The 14,714-nt window shown below is 47.5% G+C and overlaps 1 protein-coding gene across 4 annotated transcripts in view; it reads right to left on the bottom strand.

The window, feature by feature from the left end:
* AXDND1 (axonemal dynein light chain domain containing 1) overlaps nt 1-14,714 on the bottom strand; it is a 254,349-nt gene that overhangs the window by 143,100 nt on the left and 96,535 nt on the right. For 2 of the 4 annotated variants that reach the window (XM_063939813.1, XM_063939812.1), the window contains exon 3: nt 4,013-4,113. The exons of the other annotated variants lie outside the window; for them this stretch is intronic. In XM_063939813.1, the coding sequence (XP_063795883.1) occupies nt 4,013-4,113 (101 nt within the window). The remainder of the gene's footprint in view (nt 1-4,012; nt 4,114-14,714) is intronic. 4 annotated transcript variants of the gene reach the window in all.

The following is a 14,714-nucleotide window of genomic DNA, read 5'->3' on the forward strand; positions in this document are numbered from 1 at the left end:
CCTGGTACAGGTAAACAAGAATATGCCCTGGTCATTGTAGATATGTTCTCTCGCTGGCCAGAAGTATTCCCAACTAAGTCAGAGGATGCCAAGACAGTAGCAAGAATCCTAACACAGAAAATCATCCCTAGATGGGGGTAGGCCTTTTCCCACCCCATGAGCAAAAAAACCGTTGATAATACAGGAAGGAGATCTAGAACTTATAAGGGAAGAGTATGTCAGGGCCCTCATAACCAAACTTGATGAGATTGAACATGATGTCGCTTGTAAAAACCCTCTGAATCCACAGGAACCAACACACCCTTTTAAGGTCGGAGACAGAGTAGTGGTGAAGATCCTCCCCCGCAGCAAGAGCCCAGGAGACTTCACCTATGGCCCAGAGACGGAAGTCGTTGCTGTAACCCGAACCGCAGTCCTGACAGAAGAGAGTCCCACCTGGATCCATGCTTCCCGAGTAAAGAAAATTCCTAGACCAGACCTAGAGGAGGAAACAGGTGATTCCAGTGAGGTACGAACAGGGGCGGACAGCCCTGACCTCCCACCTAGCGAAGACAGAAGACCAGAGGAGGATGAAGAAAATGCCCCCTATCTTTACCCTGGGGACTATCTTGATAGCCCTACTGGCCCATTTTTCCCCCCTCAATGACTGAGGTTGATATAACTCAGAATGAAGGGAAACTGACACTATGGTATAACTCTTCCACCACATACACCGCAACCTACATACTAGATTATTTCCAATTCCCCCAACTAGCTGCTGTCCAAAAGTCTGTTGACTACCAGATCCGCGCTGACACCACAGACAACCTAAGCCCCGAGGTACCTTATATTTGCGTTACAGGCCATAACTGGGGAAATGATTGCAACTCATGGTCCGCGGCTGCCTGGAACACAGGTACCCCATGGGGCTATAAGCCCGCTGAAGCCTTAGATAAAAAGGATAAACACGGAACATCATTAACCCAACGATTAACCCTTCTTAAAATGCCCAACAATTACTGCAACTCCCGCACAGGCCAAAAATTGCGCCACTGGCGTGCAGAAAGACGTAAGCTTTGCAAGAATCATATAGTATAACAATTATGATTCTAAGAGGGGATTGAAGGGTTAATACTTTGTTCTTCTTCTCTGTTACATATGCTTGTATATATTTAAGTACCACCATATAGATGCATTTTACCAAAATGAACCGTGTGCAAACTTTCTACATAATACACACCCTTTTTATGTAGAGTGCAAACTTGCCCATATATGTACATCCTTCCACTGCGGCAGTTCCTAGCCAATCATGTTATGCTAACCCCTCTTTTCTTTACCCAATCACTTACTGACTTATGGCATACACGCCCTAAACTCTTGTCTTTTATACCTTTGTTGTACAAACAATAAACAGTGTGAATCTTTACTGCTTGTGTTTTGCATGTTACTTGTAGCAAAAGGTTTACACTCACGGACGTCTAAGAGACTATCACATCGAGGGTTAAGGAATAGAGGAGTAATCCTTACAGGGAACTTCCTGCATGTTTCTGTACATGAGGGGGGAGGGGGGGGGGTCTAACACTAAAATGCAAGAAACATTTTGACTGTATTTCCCAAATGCTCAAAACTCTGGAAAGGTGACTGATAGGCACAGCCAAGGATGTGGTGCTGATATGACAGAGAAACCCCTCCTGTCTTAAGTGCCCTGGGCCTCCCAAAGGCCTAATCCTGGTCTAGCGGTTCTTGCACACCTTGGGTACACCTGCAGCATTACAGTAGTAACCTGTCCTGATGTTTCCACTAAGAGTCAGCGCACTGTGCGGGATGGGGATGTATCTTGGAGTCCGGCGTTCAGCATCCTGGCGGTCGGAATGCCAGCTTCGGAATCCTGACACCTGTCAGAATGCCGACAGCGGCATCCCAACACCCGGGATCCCGAACGAAAGTTAGATTACGGTTAGGCTGCAGGGGGTGGGTGGCTTAGAGGGAAGATTAGGGTTCTCTTACTGAAGCTCCCCTGTTGAGTTTTAGCCAGTCCGAATGCTGGAATTGGTGTTCTGACCGCCATCATCCTGACTACCACTATACGATACCTAACCTGCGGGATATACTAACGGGAAAATGTAGTAAAATCCCAGTCTTGGGGGTTTTACCACATTTTCTGTATGTCCTAAGACCCGGACCCCGGGGTTCCGAAGGGGGGGGGGGGGGGAGTAGGGACAGTATTATGTAGCCTTGCCTAGGGTGCCTAGAAACCTTGCACCGGCCCTGGAATTGGGTGGGTTATATTGTTTCTGTGCAGGGTAAATACTGGCTGCTTTATTTTTACACTGCAATTTAGATTTCAGTTTGAACATACCCCACCCAAATCTGATTCTCTGCACGTTATATCTGCCCCAACTGCAGTGCACATGGTTTTGCCCACTAGCTAACCAACTTGCTGCTGCGATCAGGTCTGAATTAGGCCCAGAGAGAGACACCCCAGACAGGAAAGAGGAACTGCACGGGTTGTGGCAGATGCAGGTTGCTAGAATGGACACACCAGTGATTTATGGGGTCATTCTGACCTGATCGCACGCTAGCTATTTTTTGCAGGGCTGCGATCAGGTCAAAACTCGGCAAATCTGCGCATGTGTATGCACTGCAATGTGCAGGCGCGTTGTGCAGGTACAAAGCGGATCGTTGCTGAGTGATGGATTTCACGATGAATCCACTCGCACAACCGATCGCAAGGAGATTAACAGGAAGAGGGCGTTTGTGGGTGTCAACTGACCGTTTTCTGGGAGTGTTTGCAAAAATGCAGGTGTGTCCAAGCGTTTGCAGGGTGGGTGTCTGACGTCAATTCCGGGCCCGGACAGGCTGAAGTAATCGCAGCGGCTGAGTAAGTTCAGACCTACTCAGAAACTGCACAAACTGTTTTTGTACTGCTCGGCTGCACACACGTTCGCACACTTGCAAAGCAAAAATACACTCCCCCATAGGCGGCGGCTATCTGATCGCAGCGCTGCAAAAAATAGCTAGTGAGCGATCAACTCGGAATGACCCGCTTAGCCCAGTGGACACTACTGGATACTGAAGAATGCGCACATGAAAAAAAAAATGATATCACACAAATACCTGGCATACATTGTGTAATTCTGCTCTGATTGGACAATGTTAGCAGTCATTATGTATAGCTGCATATCGGAGCAATACATAAAGCAGTATCACATTAGTTATCGGGCAGGGGCTGATCTGCAGACCACATAGATGTTTCAGAGTGTAAGCAACGTTCAGGGGAATGTATCACATCTCAAAGCATTAGGCCCAAACTGGGAGCTGTGGCACCCTGGGGTGCCGGAGCAATGTTGCAGGGGTGTCATGGTGTATTGTCTAGTACCAAATTAAATTATTTGGGCTAGAATTTTTGTAGACCATGCTCTGCCCCCTACAATTTACAAAGTCTGAAGCATTCAGTATGCGCCTGTGCATTTGTGTCCCCTCCTGCACTGTCCCACTATTCTCTTGTGCGGCTTCCTACCTACACACAGAGTCCTGGTAAGCCTCATTGTAAGTAGGGTGCCCTCTACTCCTCTGCCCACCTATGACTCCATTCCTCCTCCACCCTCCCCCATGTTTGACCCATCCACTGTGTTTTGGCTCTAATCTATCCCTGTGATTCCGTCACAGGGTGTCACTTTGGTAAGTGATGGTTCTGTATGTTCTTACCTGCTCTAAATTGAGTAATAAGACATTATTATTCTCTCCTCTCAACATTCCCACTGTGAAAATCAGGGCATGCCCTGATCTGCCCAAACTAATCAGAAAATGGCTACTGGTGTGTTCTGGTCCGGACCCCCTGGCATGCCCGTGTAATTAGTACCCACTCCCCCCTCCTTAGGCGCCACTGATCGAGAGTAGCAAGTTCAAAATTACTTGTATAATAAAATACTCAAACAAATATTGTACATGCTATCAATGTACAAGTACAGTATATTTCAAGTCTTACAGCAGTTGCTGTGATTTCTGCCTTGCGACCTACAGTACATCTTACCTCCCTGCTCCTGTCAGACAAACAGGTTGATCAGTCAGGTGTTTAAACTTGCTCCTGCGAAGAGGGTGGTGCCAGACCTGATCAGCGGTACGTACAAAAACCTTAGAAAGAAACAAATGACTTAATTACTAAATAACCATCTACATTATTATGTTACCATGCCTGCAACATGTTGGATTGACAGAATTGGACACTATGGGGTTACTTAAAAGCTGGGAAAAATGTTGAGCTGCAAGACAATTTCATTATGTGCAAATGCCCCTAAATGTCCACCTAGCAAATACATAAGTGCCCACTCATAGTGCGTTGTTTGGTACTGTCCCCCAGAGCCGTAACTAGACTTTTTGGTGCCCTGTACCACAGAGAGAATTGGCGCCCCCCTCCCATTTATCCAATAAGGACATAAGGTGCATGCCTCATGGGGAAGGGGTATGACCTGATTGATCCCAGAGAAAGCCCATGCTTTGAGCTTGTTATTCAGTTACAATACCCTTTATTAAATAATACATCTTAATATACTGCCATGCCCAGGATTCAAACCTATAACCATACTTACCTACATTGTAAGTCTCCTCTCCGGGAGAAGCCCGGAGAGCAGACGCTGCAGGTGTCTTCGGGAGGTGGGGCCGGACTGTGACATCACTAAGCCCCGCCCCCCACATCGGGAAATGCCGCGATTCGCGGGTCCGCGGGAAGGGGCGGGGCTAAAATGACGTGATTTGTGTCATTTTAACCCCTTCTCCACCCGACGGACCCGAGAATGCGGGAGGTTATCTCTCCATCCTGCTCGCATCGCTAGGGTGCGAGCAGGATGCGGGAGACCTGCCCACTCTTCCGGGGGTGCGGGGGGCTACCCCAAAAAACGGGAGCCTCCCGCAGCTTCCGGGAGAGTAGGTAAGTATGCCTATAACCTGTTGTATTCTAAACAATTACCCTACTCATTAAGCTATTTGAACCTTCATAAAAACTAAGGGCCTAAATCAGATCTGATTGCAGCAGCAAATTTGTTAGCTAATGGGCAAAACCAAGTGCACTGCGGGCGGGGGGGGGGGGGGGGGGGGGGGGCAGATATAACATGTGCAGAGAGAGTTAGATTAGGATGTGGTGTGTTCAGACTGAAATCTAAATTGCAGTGTAAAAATAAAGCAGCCAGTATTTATACAGGTGTGTGCCTTTCCAAATCATATCCAGCCAACTGAATTTACCACAGGTGGACTCCAGTTATGCTGTAGGAACATCTCAAGGTTGATCAGTGGAAACAGGATGCACATGAGCTCAATTTTGAGCTTCATGGCAAAGGCTGTGAATACTTACAGTATGTTCATGTGATTTCTTAGTTTTTTATTTTTAATAAATTTGCAAAAATCTCAAAAAACTTCTGTGACTGTGTGTATAACGCTGCGCGTGGCTAGGAGCTCTCTTTGGGTAAGCGGCAGGTCTATCACACCCAGTCCACAGCTGATTGGGTGAGAAATGCCCTCCCACACAGGTTACATCCAATGGGAGGCTCTGCCCTTTGGCTGCTGTGTGTTCCCAGAGCAGGATTAACAATGGTGCTGATTGAGCTGCAGCTCCAGGCCCACGACCCAAAATAAAGTGGGTGATATCGCGGAGGGTAATGTCTGGACACTGAACCAATGTAAAAGGTGACAGTGCTGTGCAGTGCAGTGTCACTGACGCTACACAGCACTCTCACCTTTTACATTGATTCAGCGAGTCAGTCAGTTCTGCCAGCCAGTCACTATTGTTAGTGCCGGTGTCCCAAGTACACAGGGAAGTACACGCACTAAATAAACTACAGCTCCCAGCAGCCCTTAGCGCCGAAGCATTCCGGCGCTAAGGGCTGCTGAAAGCTGTAGTTTATTGAGTGCATCTCCTTCCCTGTAATGCGGGACGTTGGAACACCAACGCTAACAATACTGACAGGCTGCTTGGCTGTTGTGTGAGTCTCCGGGAGAGCCACTGCCAAAGGGAGGACAGCAGCTTAGCTGCTTCTAGGAAGAGAAGCATTACCTGCCCCTCCCCCACTCGCTGTACCTCCGGGCCCCTTCCGCGGCACCCCCCCACCCCACTCGCAGCACCCCCGCACCCGCTCCTCCCCCACCCATGGCAACTCCCTCACCGACGGCACCCTTGCAATCGCTCCTCCCCAACTCGCGGTGGCTCCGGATGCCCTCCCCCACCCACGTCACCCACGCACCCTCCCTCACCCGCGGCACCACCGCACCAGCCCCTCCCCAACTGTGGCTGTATCTGCATACGAAATGCTACGTTACAGTGATTTCCAGGAATACATTGTAATGTAGCATTTCGGATGCAGACACAGCCGCAATCACACACAGAATATAGGCATGCTGCATATCATTTTAATCAGCAGAAGCTGCGTGTGCCCCTAGGCATTTGCCTAGTTTGCCTATGCCTATGACCAACTCTGGCGGTATAAGAATATTGTACATTTCAATGTTTTTATCACACTGGTAGAATTGCAGACGCAAGCACATTTGTTCCCATGGGTGTTCCAACTTTGTTTACTCTCTAAAATATTGTAATCTCTCTCTCTCTCTCTTGATCCCAACAGACTGCTGTAGAAACAATACAGTTCACGTTCTATATCCTGAAGGCTATAAATCACTATGCTGTGCAGGGTATCTGGTCAGATGGTCGACAATGTTAAGGTCGACATTCATTAGGTTGACCACTATTGGTCGACATTGACATGGTCGACATTGACCAATAGTCGACACATGAAAATGGTCGACGCGTGAAAGGTCGTCACATGAAAAGGTCGACATGAGTTTTTCAGATTTTTTTCTTTTTTGGAACTTTTTCATACTTTACAATCCACGTGGACTATGATTGGGAACGGTAACCTTGCCCGAAGCATGGTGAGTGAAGCGAGCCATGTGAGGGGACGCGCTGCACTAATTGGGGTTCCCCGTCACTTTATGCAGAAAACGACACCAAAAAAAGTTTTGAAAAAAATCCTCATGTCGACATTTCACGTGTCGACCATGTTCACGTGTCGACCATTAGTCCACGTCGACCACCTCAATGTTGACCAATAGTGTTCGACCTAATGAGTGTCGACCTTAACATTGTCAACCATTCATACCGGAACCGATGTGCAGAGATAATTATGTAGAGCAGTCAGGGTCAGATTGGAGCATTAGGGGTACAAGGGAATACACGGTGGGTCCCACTGCCTAGGGACCAACCCCCTCCTCTCATGTCAGGTTCCAGACAGGGCACTCAAATGTTACTCTATTTGAGGGTCAGATACATAGGGGTCTATTCATGAAGCAATGATAAGAGTGGAGAAGTAAGCCAGTGGACCGATGCACAAGGCAACAAATCAGCTGCTACGTATAATTTCATAGAATGTACTTGACAAATGTTACTTAAAAGCTGATTGATTGCCATGGGCAACTTCTCTACTGGCTCACTTCTCCACTTTTTTCACTGTTTTATGAATAGATCCTATGGTCTTTAATGGCTGTCTAAGCCTCTGTGTGGGCTGTCCTCAGCCTGTGCTAACCAGCCATACCCCTTAAGTATAGACCCCTAACACTGCAATCTTCCAGTGGGCGCTTCATGCCCCAGTCCAACACCGAAAGCAGTGGTTCTCAAATTCGGTCAGCAGGACCCCAAACAGCTCATGTTTTCCAGGTCACCTAGCAGCAGTGGCGGAAGTTCCGGAGGCAACGGAGTTGGTTGCCGCCGGGCTCCAGCTCTGAAGATGGCACCTGCCCTGGCCCCGACCGTCTCCATTGCCTCTGCTGAGCTCCAGCCTCCGTGCGCAGTGGGAGAGCACTCCGATCAGCGCTGCGGTGCATAGCAGCGCGGCGCACGCCATACTTTCAGCAGGGGCAGGAGGGGTTTGCCGGCAGTGTGTCAGGCAATGCTCCCGCCTCCTCACAGTCCTGCTCACTCGTCTCCCGCCAGCTCTCTCCCCACCCCCGGCTCAGAGGGTCAGCTTGAAGACGGGAATCGTGAGCTGCTGCCAGAAGATGCCTCTTCTATTGGTGAGGAGCAGCAGCGGTGGCTGTAGTGTTAGGGACATGTGCTGTGTGTATATACATAGGGTTGTGTGTGTGTATCCTATATGGAGCTGTGTGTGTGTACAGTATATACAGGGGCTGTATGTGTGTCTATAACTCTATATGGGACTGTGTGTGTATATACATAGGGTTGTGTGTGTCCTATATGGAGCTATGTGTATGTATGGGGCTGTGTGTGCATATACATGAGGTTATGTGTGTCCTATATGGAGCTTTGTGTGTGTATATACTATATACAGGAGGCTGTATGTGTATATATACATGGGGTTGTGTGTGTGTCTATATGGGGCTTTGTGTGTGTATATGGGGCTTTGTGTGTGTATATACAGTATTTGGGGCTGTGTGTGTGTCTATATGGGTCTGTGTGTGTATATACATGGGGTAGTGTATGTGTATATATGGGGCTTTGGGGGGGGTGTATGTGTGTGTATATATATATATATATATATGGGGCTGTGTGATATATGGGTCTGTGTGTGTTTGTGTGTATATATATATATATATATATATATATATATATATATATATATTAGTGATGTGCACCGGAAATTTTTTGGGTTTTGTGTTTTAGTTTTGGATTCGGTTCAGCGGCCGTGTTTTGGATTCGGACGCGTTTTGGCAAAACCTCCCTGAAAATTTTTTGTCGGATTCGGGTGTTTTTTTACAAAAACCCCTCAAAAACAGCTTAAATCATAGAATTTGGGGGTCATTTTGATCCCATAGTATTATTAACCTCAATAACCATAATTTCCACTCATTTTCAGTCTATTCTGGACACCTCACAATATTATTTTTAGTCCTAAAATTTGCACCGAGGTCGCTGGATGACTAAGCTCAGTGACCCAAGTGGCCGACACAAACACCTGGCCCATCTAGGAGTGGCACTGCAGTGTCAGACAGGATGGCACTTCAAAAAAATAGTCCCCAAACAGCACATGATGCAAAGAAAAAAAGAGGCGCAATGAGGTAGCTGTGTGACTAAGCTAAGCGACCCAAGTGGCCGACACAAACACCTGGCCCATCTAGGAGTGGCACTGCAGTGTCAGACAGGATGGCACTTCAAAAAAATAGTCCCCAAACAGCACATGATGCAAAGAAAAAAAGAGGCGCAATGAGGTAGCTGTGTGACTAAGCTAAGCGACCCAAGTGGCCGACACAAACACCTGGCCCATCTAGGAGTGGCACTGCAGTGTCAGACAGGATGGCACTTCAAAAAAATAGTCCCCAAACAGCACATGATGCAAAGAAAAAAAGAGGCGCAATGAGGTAGCTGTGTGACTAAGCTAAGCGACCCAAGTGGCCGACACAAACACCTGGCCCATCTAGGAGTGGCACTGCAGTGTCAGACAGGATGGCACTTCAAAAAAATAGTCCCCAAACAGCACATGATGCAAAGAAAAAAAGAGGTGCACCAAGGTCGCTGGATGGCTAAGCTAAGCAACACAAGTGGCCGACACAAACACCTGGCCCATCTAGGAGTGGCACTGCAGTGTCAGGCAGGATGGCACTTCAAAAAAATAGTCCCCAAACAGTACATGATGCAAAGAAAAATTAAAGAAAAAGAGGTGCAAGATGGAATTGTCCTTGGGCCCTCCCACCCACCCTTATGTTGTATAAACAGGACATGCACACTTTAACAAACCCATCATTTCAGCGACAGGGTCTGCCACACAACTGTGACTGAAATGACTGGTTGGTTTGGGCCCCTATCAAAAAAGAAGCAATCAATCTCTCCTTGCACAAACTGGCTCTACAGAGGCAAGATGTCCACCTCCTCCTCATCGTCAGATTCCTCACCCCTTTCACTGTGTACATCCCCCTCCTCACAGATTATTAATTCGTCCCCACTGGAATCCACCATCTTAGGTCCCTGTGTACTTTCTGGAGGCAATTGCTGGTGAATGTCTCCACAGAGGAATTGATTATTATTCATTTTGATGAACATCATCTTCTCCACATTTTCTGGAAGTAACCTCGTACGCCGATTGCTGACAAGGTGAGCGGCTGCACTAAACACTCTTTCGGAGTACACACTGGAGGGTGGGCAACTTAGGTAAAATAAAGCCAGTTTCTGCAAGGGCCTCCAAATTGCCTCTTTTTCCTGCCAGTATACGTACGGACTGTCTGACGTGCCTACTTGGATGCGATCACTCATATAATCCTCCACCATTCTTTCAATGGCGACAGAATCATATGCAGTGACAGTAGACGACATGTCAGTAATCGTTGGCAGGTCCTTCAGTCCGGACCAGATGTCAGCACTCGCTCCAGACTGCCCTGCATCACTGCCAGCGGGTGGGCTCGGAATTCTTAGCCTTTTCCTCGCACCCCCAGTTGCGGGAGAATGTGAAGGAGGAGCTGTTGACGGGTCATGTTCCGCTTGACTTGACAATTTTCTCACCAGCAGGTCTTTGAACCTCTGCAGACTTGTGTCTGCCGGAAAGAGAGATACAATGTAGGTTTTAAATCTAGGATCGAGCACGGTGGCCAAAATGTAGTGCTCTGATTTCAACAGATTGACCACCCGTGAATCCTGGTTAAGCGAATTAAGGGCTCCATCCACAAGTCCCACATGCCTAGCGGAATCGCTCTGTTTTAGCTCCTCCTTCAATGTCTCCAGCTTCTTCTGCAAAAGCCTGATGAGGGGAATGACCTGACTCAGGCTGGCAGTGTCTGAACTGACTTCACGTGTGGCAAGTTCAAAGGGTTGCAGAACCTTGCACAACGTTGAAATCATTCTCCACTGCGCTTGAGTCAGGTGCATTCCCCCTCCTTTGCCTATATCGTAGGCAGATGTATAGGCTTGAATGGCCTTTTGCTGCTCCTCCATCCTCTGAAGCATATAGAGGGTTGAATTCCACCTCGTTACCACCTCTTGCTTCAGATGATGGCAAAGCAGGTTCAGGAGTGTTTGCTGGTGCTCCAGTCTTCGGCACGCGGTGGCTGAATGCCGAAAGTGGCCCGCAATTCTTCGGGCCACCGACAGCAGCTCTTGCACGCCCCTGTCGTTTTTTAAATAATTCTGCACCACCAAATTCAATGTATGTGCAAAACATGGGACGTGTTGGAATTTGCCCAGATGTAATGCACGCACAATATTGCTGGCGTTGTCCGATGTCACAAATCCCCAGGAGAGTCCATTTGGGGTAAGCCATTCTGTGATGATGTTCCTCAGTTTCCATAAGAGGTTGTCAGCTGTGTGTCTCTTCTGGAAAGCGGTGATACAAAGCGTAGCCTGCCTAGGAACGAGTTGGCGTTTGCGAGATGCTGCTACTGGTGCCGCAGCTGCTGTTCTTGCTGCGGGAGGCAATACATCTACCCAGTGGGCTGTCACAGTCATATAGTCCTGAGTCTGCCCTGCTCCACTTGTCCACATGTCCGTGGTTAAGTGGACATTGGGTACAACTGCATTTTTTAGGACACTGGTGACTCTTTTTCTGAGGTCTGTGTACATTTTCGGTATCGCCTGCCTAGAGAAATGGAACCTAGATGGTATTTGGTACCGGGGACACAGTATCTCAATCAAGTCTGTAGTTGCCTGTGAATTAACGGTGGATAACGGAAACACGTTTCTCACCTCCCATGCTGCCAAGGCCTGAGTTGTCCGCTTTGCAGCAGGATGACTGCTGTGATATTTCATCTTCCTCACAAAGGACTGTTGGACAGTCAATTGCTTACTGGAAGTAGTACAAGTGGTCTTCCGACTTCCCCTCTGGGATGACGATCGACTCCCAGCAGCAACAACAGCAGCGCCAGCAGCAGGAGACGTTACACTCAAGGATGCATCGGAGGAATCCCAGGCAGGAGAGGACTCGTCAAACTTGACAGTGACATGGCCTGCAGGACTATTGGCTTTCCTGTGTAAGGAGGAAATTGACACTGAGGGAGTTGGTGGTGTGGTTTGCAGGAGCTTGGTTACAAGAGGAAGGGATTTAGTGGTCAGTGGACTGCTTCCACTGTCATCCAAAGTTTTTGAACTTGTCACTGGCTTATGATGAATGCGCTGCAGGTGACGTATAAGGGAGGATGTTCCGAGGTGGTTAACGTCCTTACCCCTACTTATTACAGCTTGACAAAGGCAACACACGGCTTGACACCTGTTGTCCGCATTTGTGTTAAAATAATTCCACACCGAAGAGGTGATTAATTTTGGAATTTGACCAGGCATGTCAATGGCCATATTCGTCCCACGGACAACAGGTGTCTCCCCGGGTGCCTGACTTAAATAAACCACCTCACCATCAGAATCCTCCTTGTCAATTTCCTCCTCAGCGCCAGCAACACCCATATCCTCATCCTGGTGTACTTCAACAGTGACATCTTCAATTTGACTATCAGGAACTGGACTGCGGGTGCTCCTTCCAGCACTTGCAGGGGGCGTGCAAATGGTGGAAGGCGCCACCTCTTCCTGTCCAGTGTTGGGAAGGTCAGGCATCGCAGCCGACACAATTGGACTCTCCTTGGGGATTTGTGATTTAGAAGAACGCACAGTTCTTTGCTGTGCTTTTGCCAGCTTAAGTCTTTTCATTTTTCTAGCGAGAGGATGAGTGCTTCCATCCTCATGTGAAGCTGAACCACTAGCCATGAACATAGGCCAGGGCCTCAGCCGTTCCTTGCCACTCCGTGTCGTAAATGGCATATTGGCAAGTTTACGCTTCTCCTCAGATGCTTTTAATTTAGATTTTTGGGTCATTTTACTTAACTTTTGTGTTTTGGATTTTACATGCTCTCTACTATGACATTGGGCATCGGCCTTGCAGACGACGTTGATGGCATTTCATCGTCTCGGCCATGACTAGTGGCAGCAGCTTCAGCACGAGGTGGAAGTGGATCTTGATCTTTCCCTATTTTACCCTCCACATTTTTGTTCTCCATTTTTTAATGTGTGGAATTATATGCCAGTATCAATAGCAATGGCCTACTACTATATATACTGAGCACAACTGAAATGCACCACAGGTATGGATGGATAGTATACTTGACGACACAGAGGTAGGTAGAGCAGTGGCCTACTGTACCGTACTGCTATATATTATATACTGGTGGTCAGCAAACTGTGCAAAACTGAAATGCACCACAGGTATGGATGGATAGTATACTTGACGACACAGAGGTAGTAGAGCAGTGGCCTACTGTACCGTAATGCTAAATATTATATACTGGTGGTCAGCAAACTGTGCAAAACTGAAATGCACCACAGGTATGGATGGATAGTATACTTGACGACACAGAGGTAGGTAGAGCAGTGGCCTACTGTACCGTAATGCTATATATTATATACTGGTGGTCAGCAAACTGTGCAAAAATTAGATGCACCACAGGTATGGATGGATAGTATACTTGACGACACAGAGGTAGGTAGAGCAGTGGCCTACTGTACCGTACTGCTATATATTATATACTGGTGGTCAGCAAACTGTGCAAAACTTAAATGCACCACAGGTATGGATGGATAGTATACTTGACGACACAGAGGTAGGTAGAGCAGTGGCCTACTGTACCGTACTGCTATATATTATATACTGGTGGTCAGCAAACTGTGCAAAACTTAAATGCACCACAGGTATGGATGGATAGTATACTTGACGACACAGAGGTAGGTAGAGCAGTGGCCTACTGTACCGTACTGCTATATATTATATACTGGTGGTCAGCAAACTGTGCAAAACTGAAATGCACCACAGGTATGGATGGATAGTATACTTGACGACACAGAGGTAGGTAGAGCAGTGGCCTTCTGTACTGTACTCCTATATATTATATACTGGTGGTCAGCAAAATTATGCACTGTACTCCTACTATATACTACAATGCAGCACAGATATGGAGCGTTTTTCAGGCAGAGAACGTATAATACTGGTGGTCACTGGTCAGCAAAACTCTGCACTGTACTCCTCCTATATAATACTGCTGGTCCCCAGTCCCCACAATAAAGCAGTGTGAGCACAGATATATGCAGCACACTGAGCACAGATATGGAGCGTTTTTCAGGCAGACAACGTATAATACTGGTGGTCACTGGTCAGCAAAACTCTGCACTGTACTCCTCCTATATAATATACTGCTGGTCCCCAGTCCCCACAATAAAGCAGTGTGAGCACAGATATATGCAGCACACTGAGCACAGATATGGAACATTTTTCAGGCAGACAACAAATAATACTGGTGGTCACTGGTCAGCAAAACTCTGCACTGTACTCCTCCTATATAATATACTGGTGGTCCCCAGTACCCACAATAAAGCAGTGTGAGCACAGATATATGCAGCACACTGAGCACAGATATGGAGCGTTTTTCAGGCAGACAACGTATACTGGTGGTCACTGGTCAGCAAAACTCTGCACTGTACTCCTCCTATATAATATACTGGTGGTCCCCAGTACCCACAATAAAGCAGTGTGAGCACAGATATATGCAGCAGACTGAGCACAGATATGGAGCGTTTTTCAGGCAGACAACGTATAATACTGGTGGTCACTGGTCAGCAAAACTCTGCACTGTACTCCTCCTATATTATATACTGGTGGTCCCCAGTACCCAGAATAAAGCAGTGTGAGCACAGATATATGCAGCACACTGAGCACAGATATGGAGCGTTTTTCAGGCAGACAACGTATACTGGTTGTCACTGGTCAGCAAAACTC

Source organism: Pseudophryne corroboree, chromosome 9, assembly GCF_028390025.1.
Source record: "Pseudophryne corroboree isolate aPseCor3 chromosome 9, aPseCor3.hap2, whole genome shotgun sequence".
In the NCBI taxonomy this organism is placed as follows: domain Eukaryota; kingdom Metazoa; phylum Chordata; class Amphibia; order Anura; family Myobatrachidae; genus Pseudophryne; species Pseudophryne corroboree.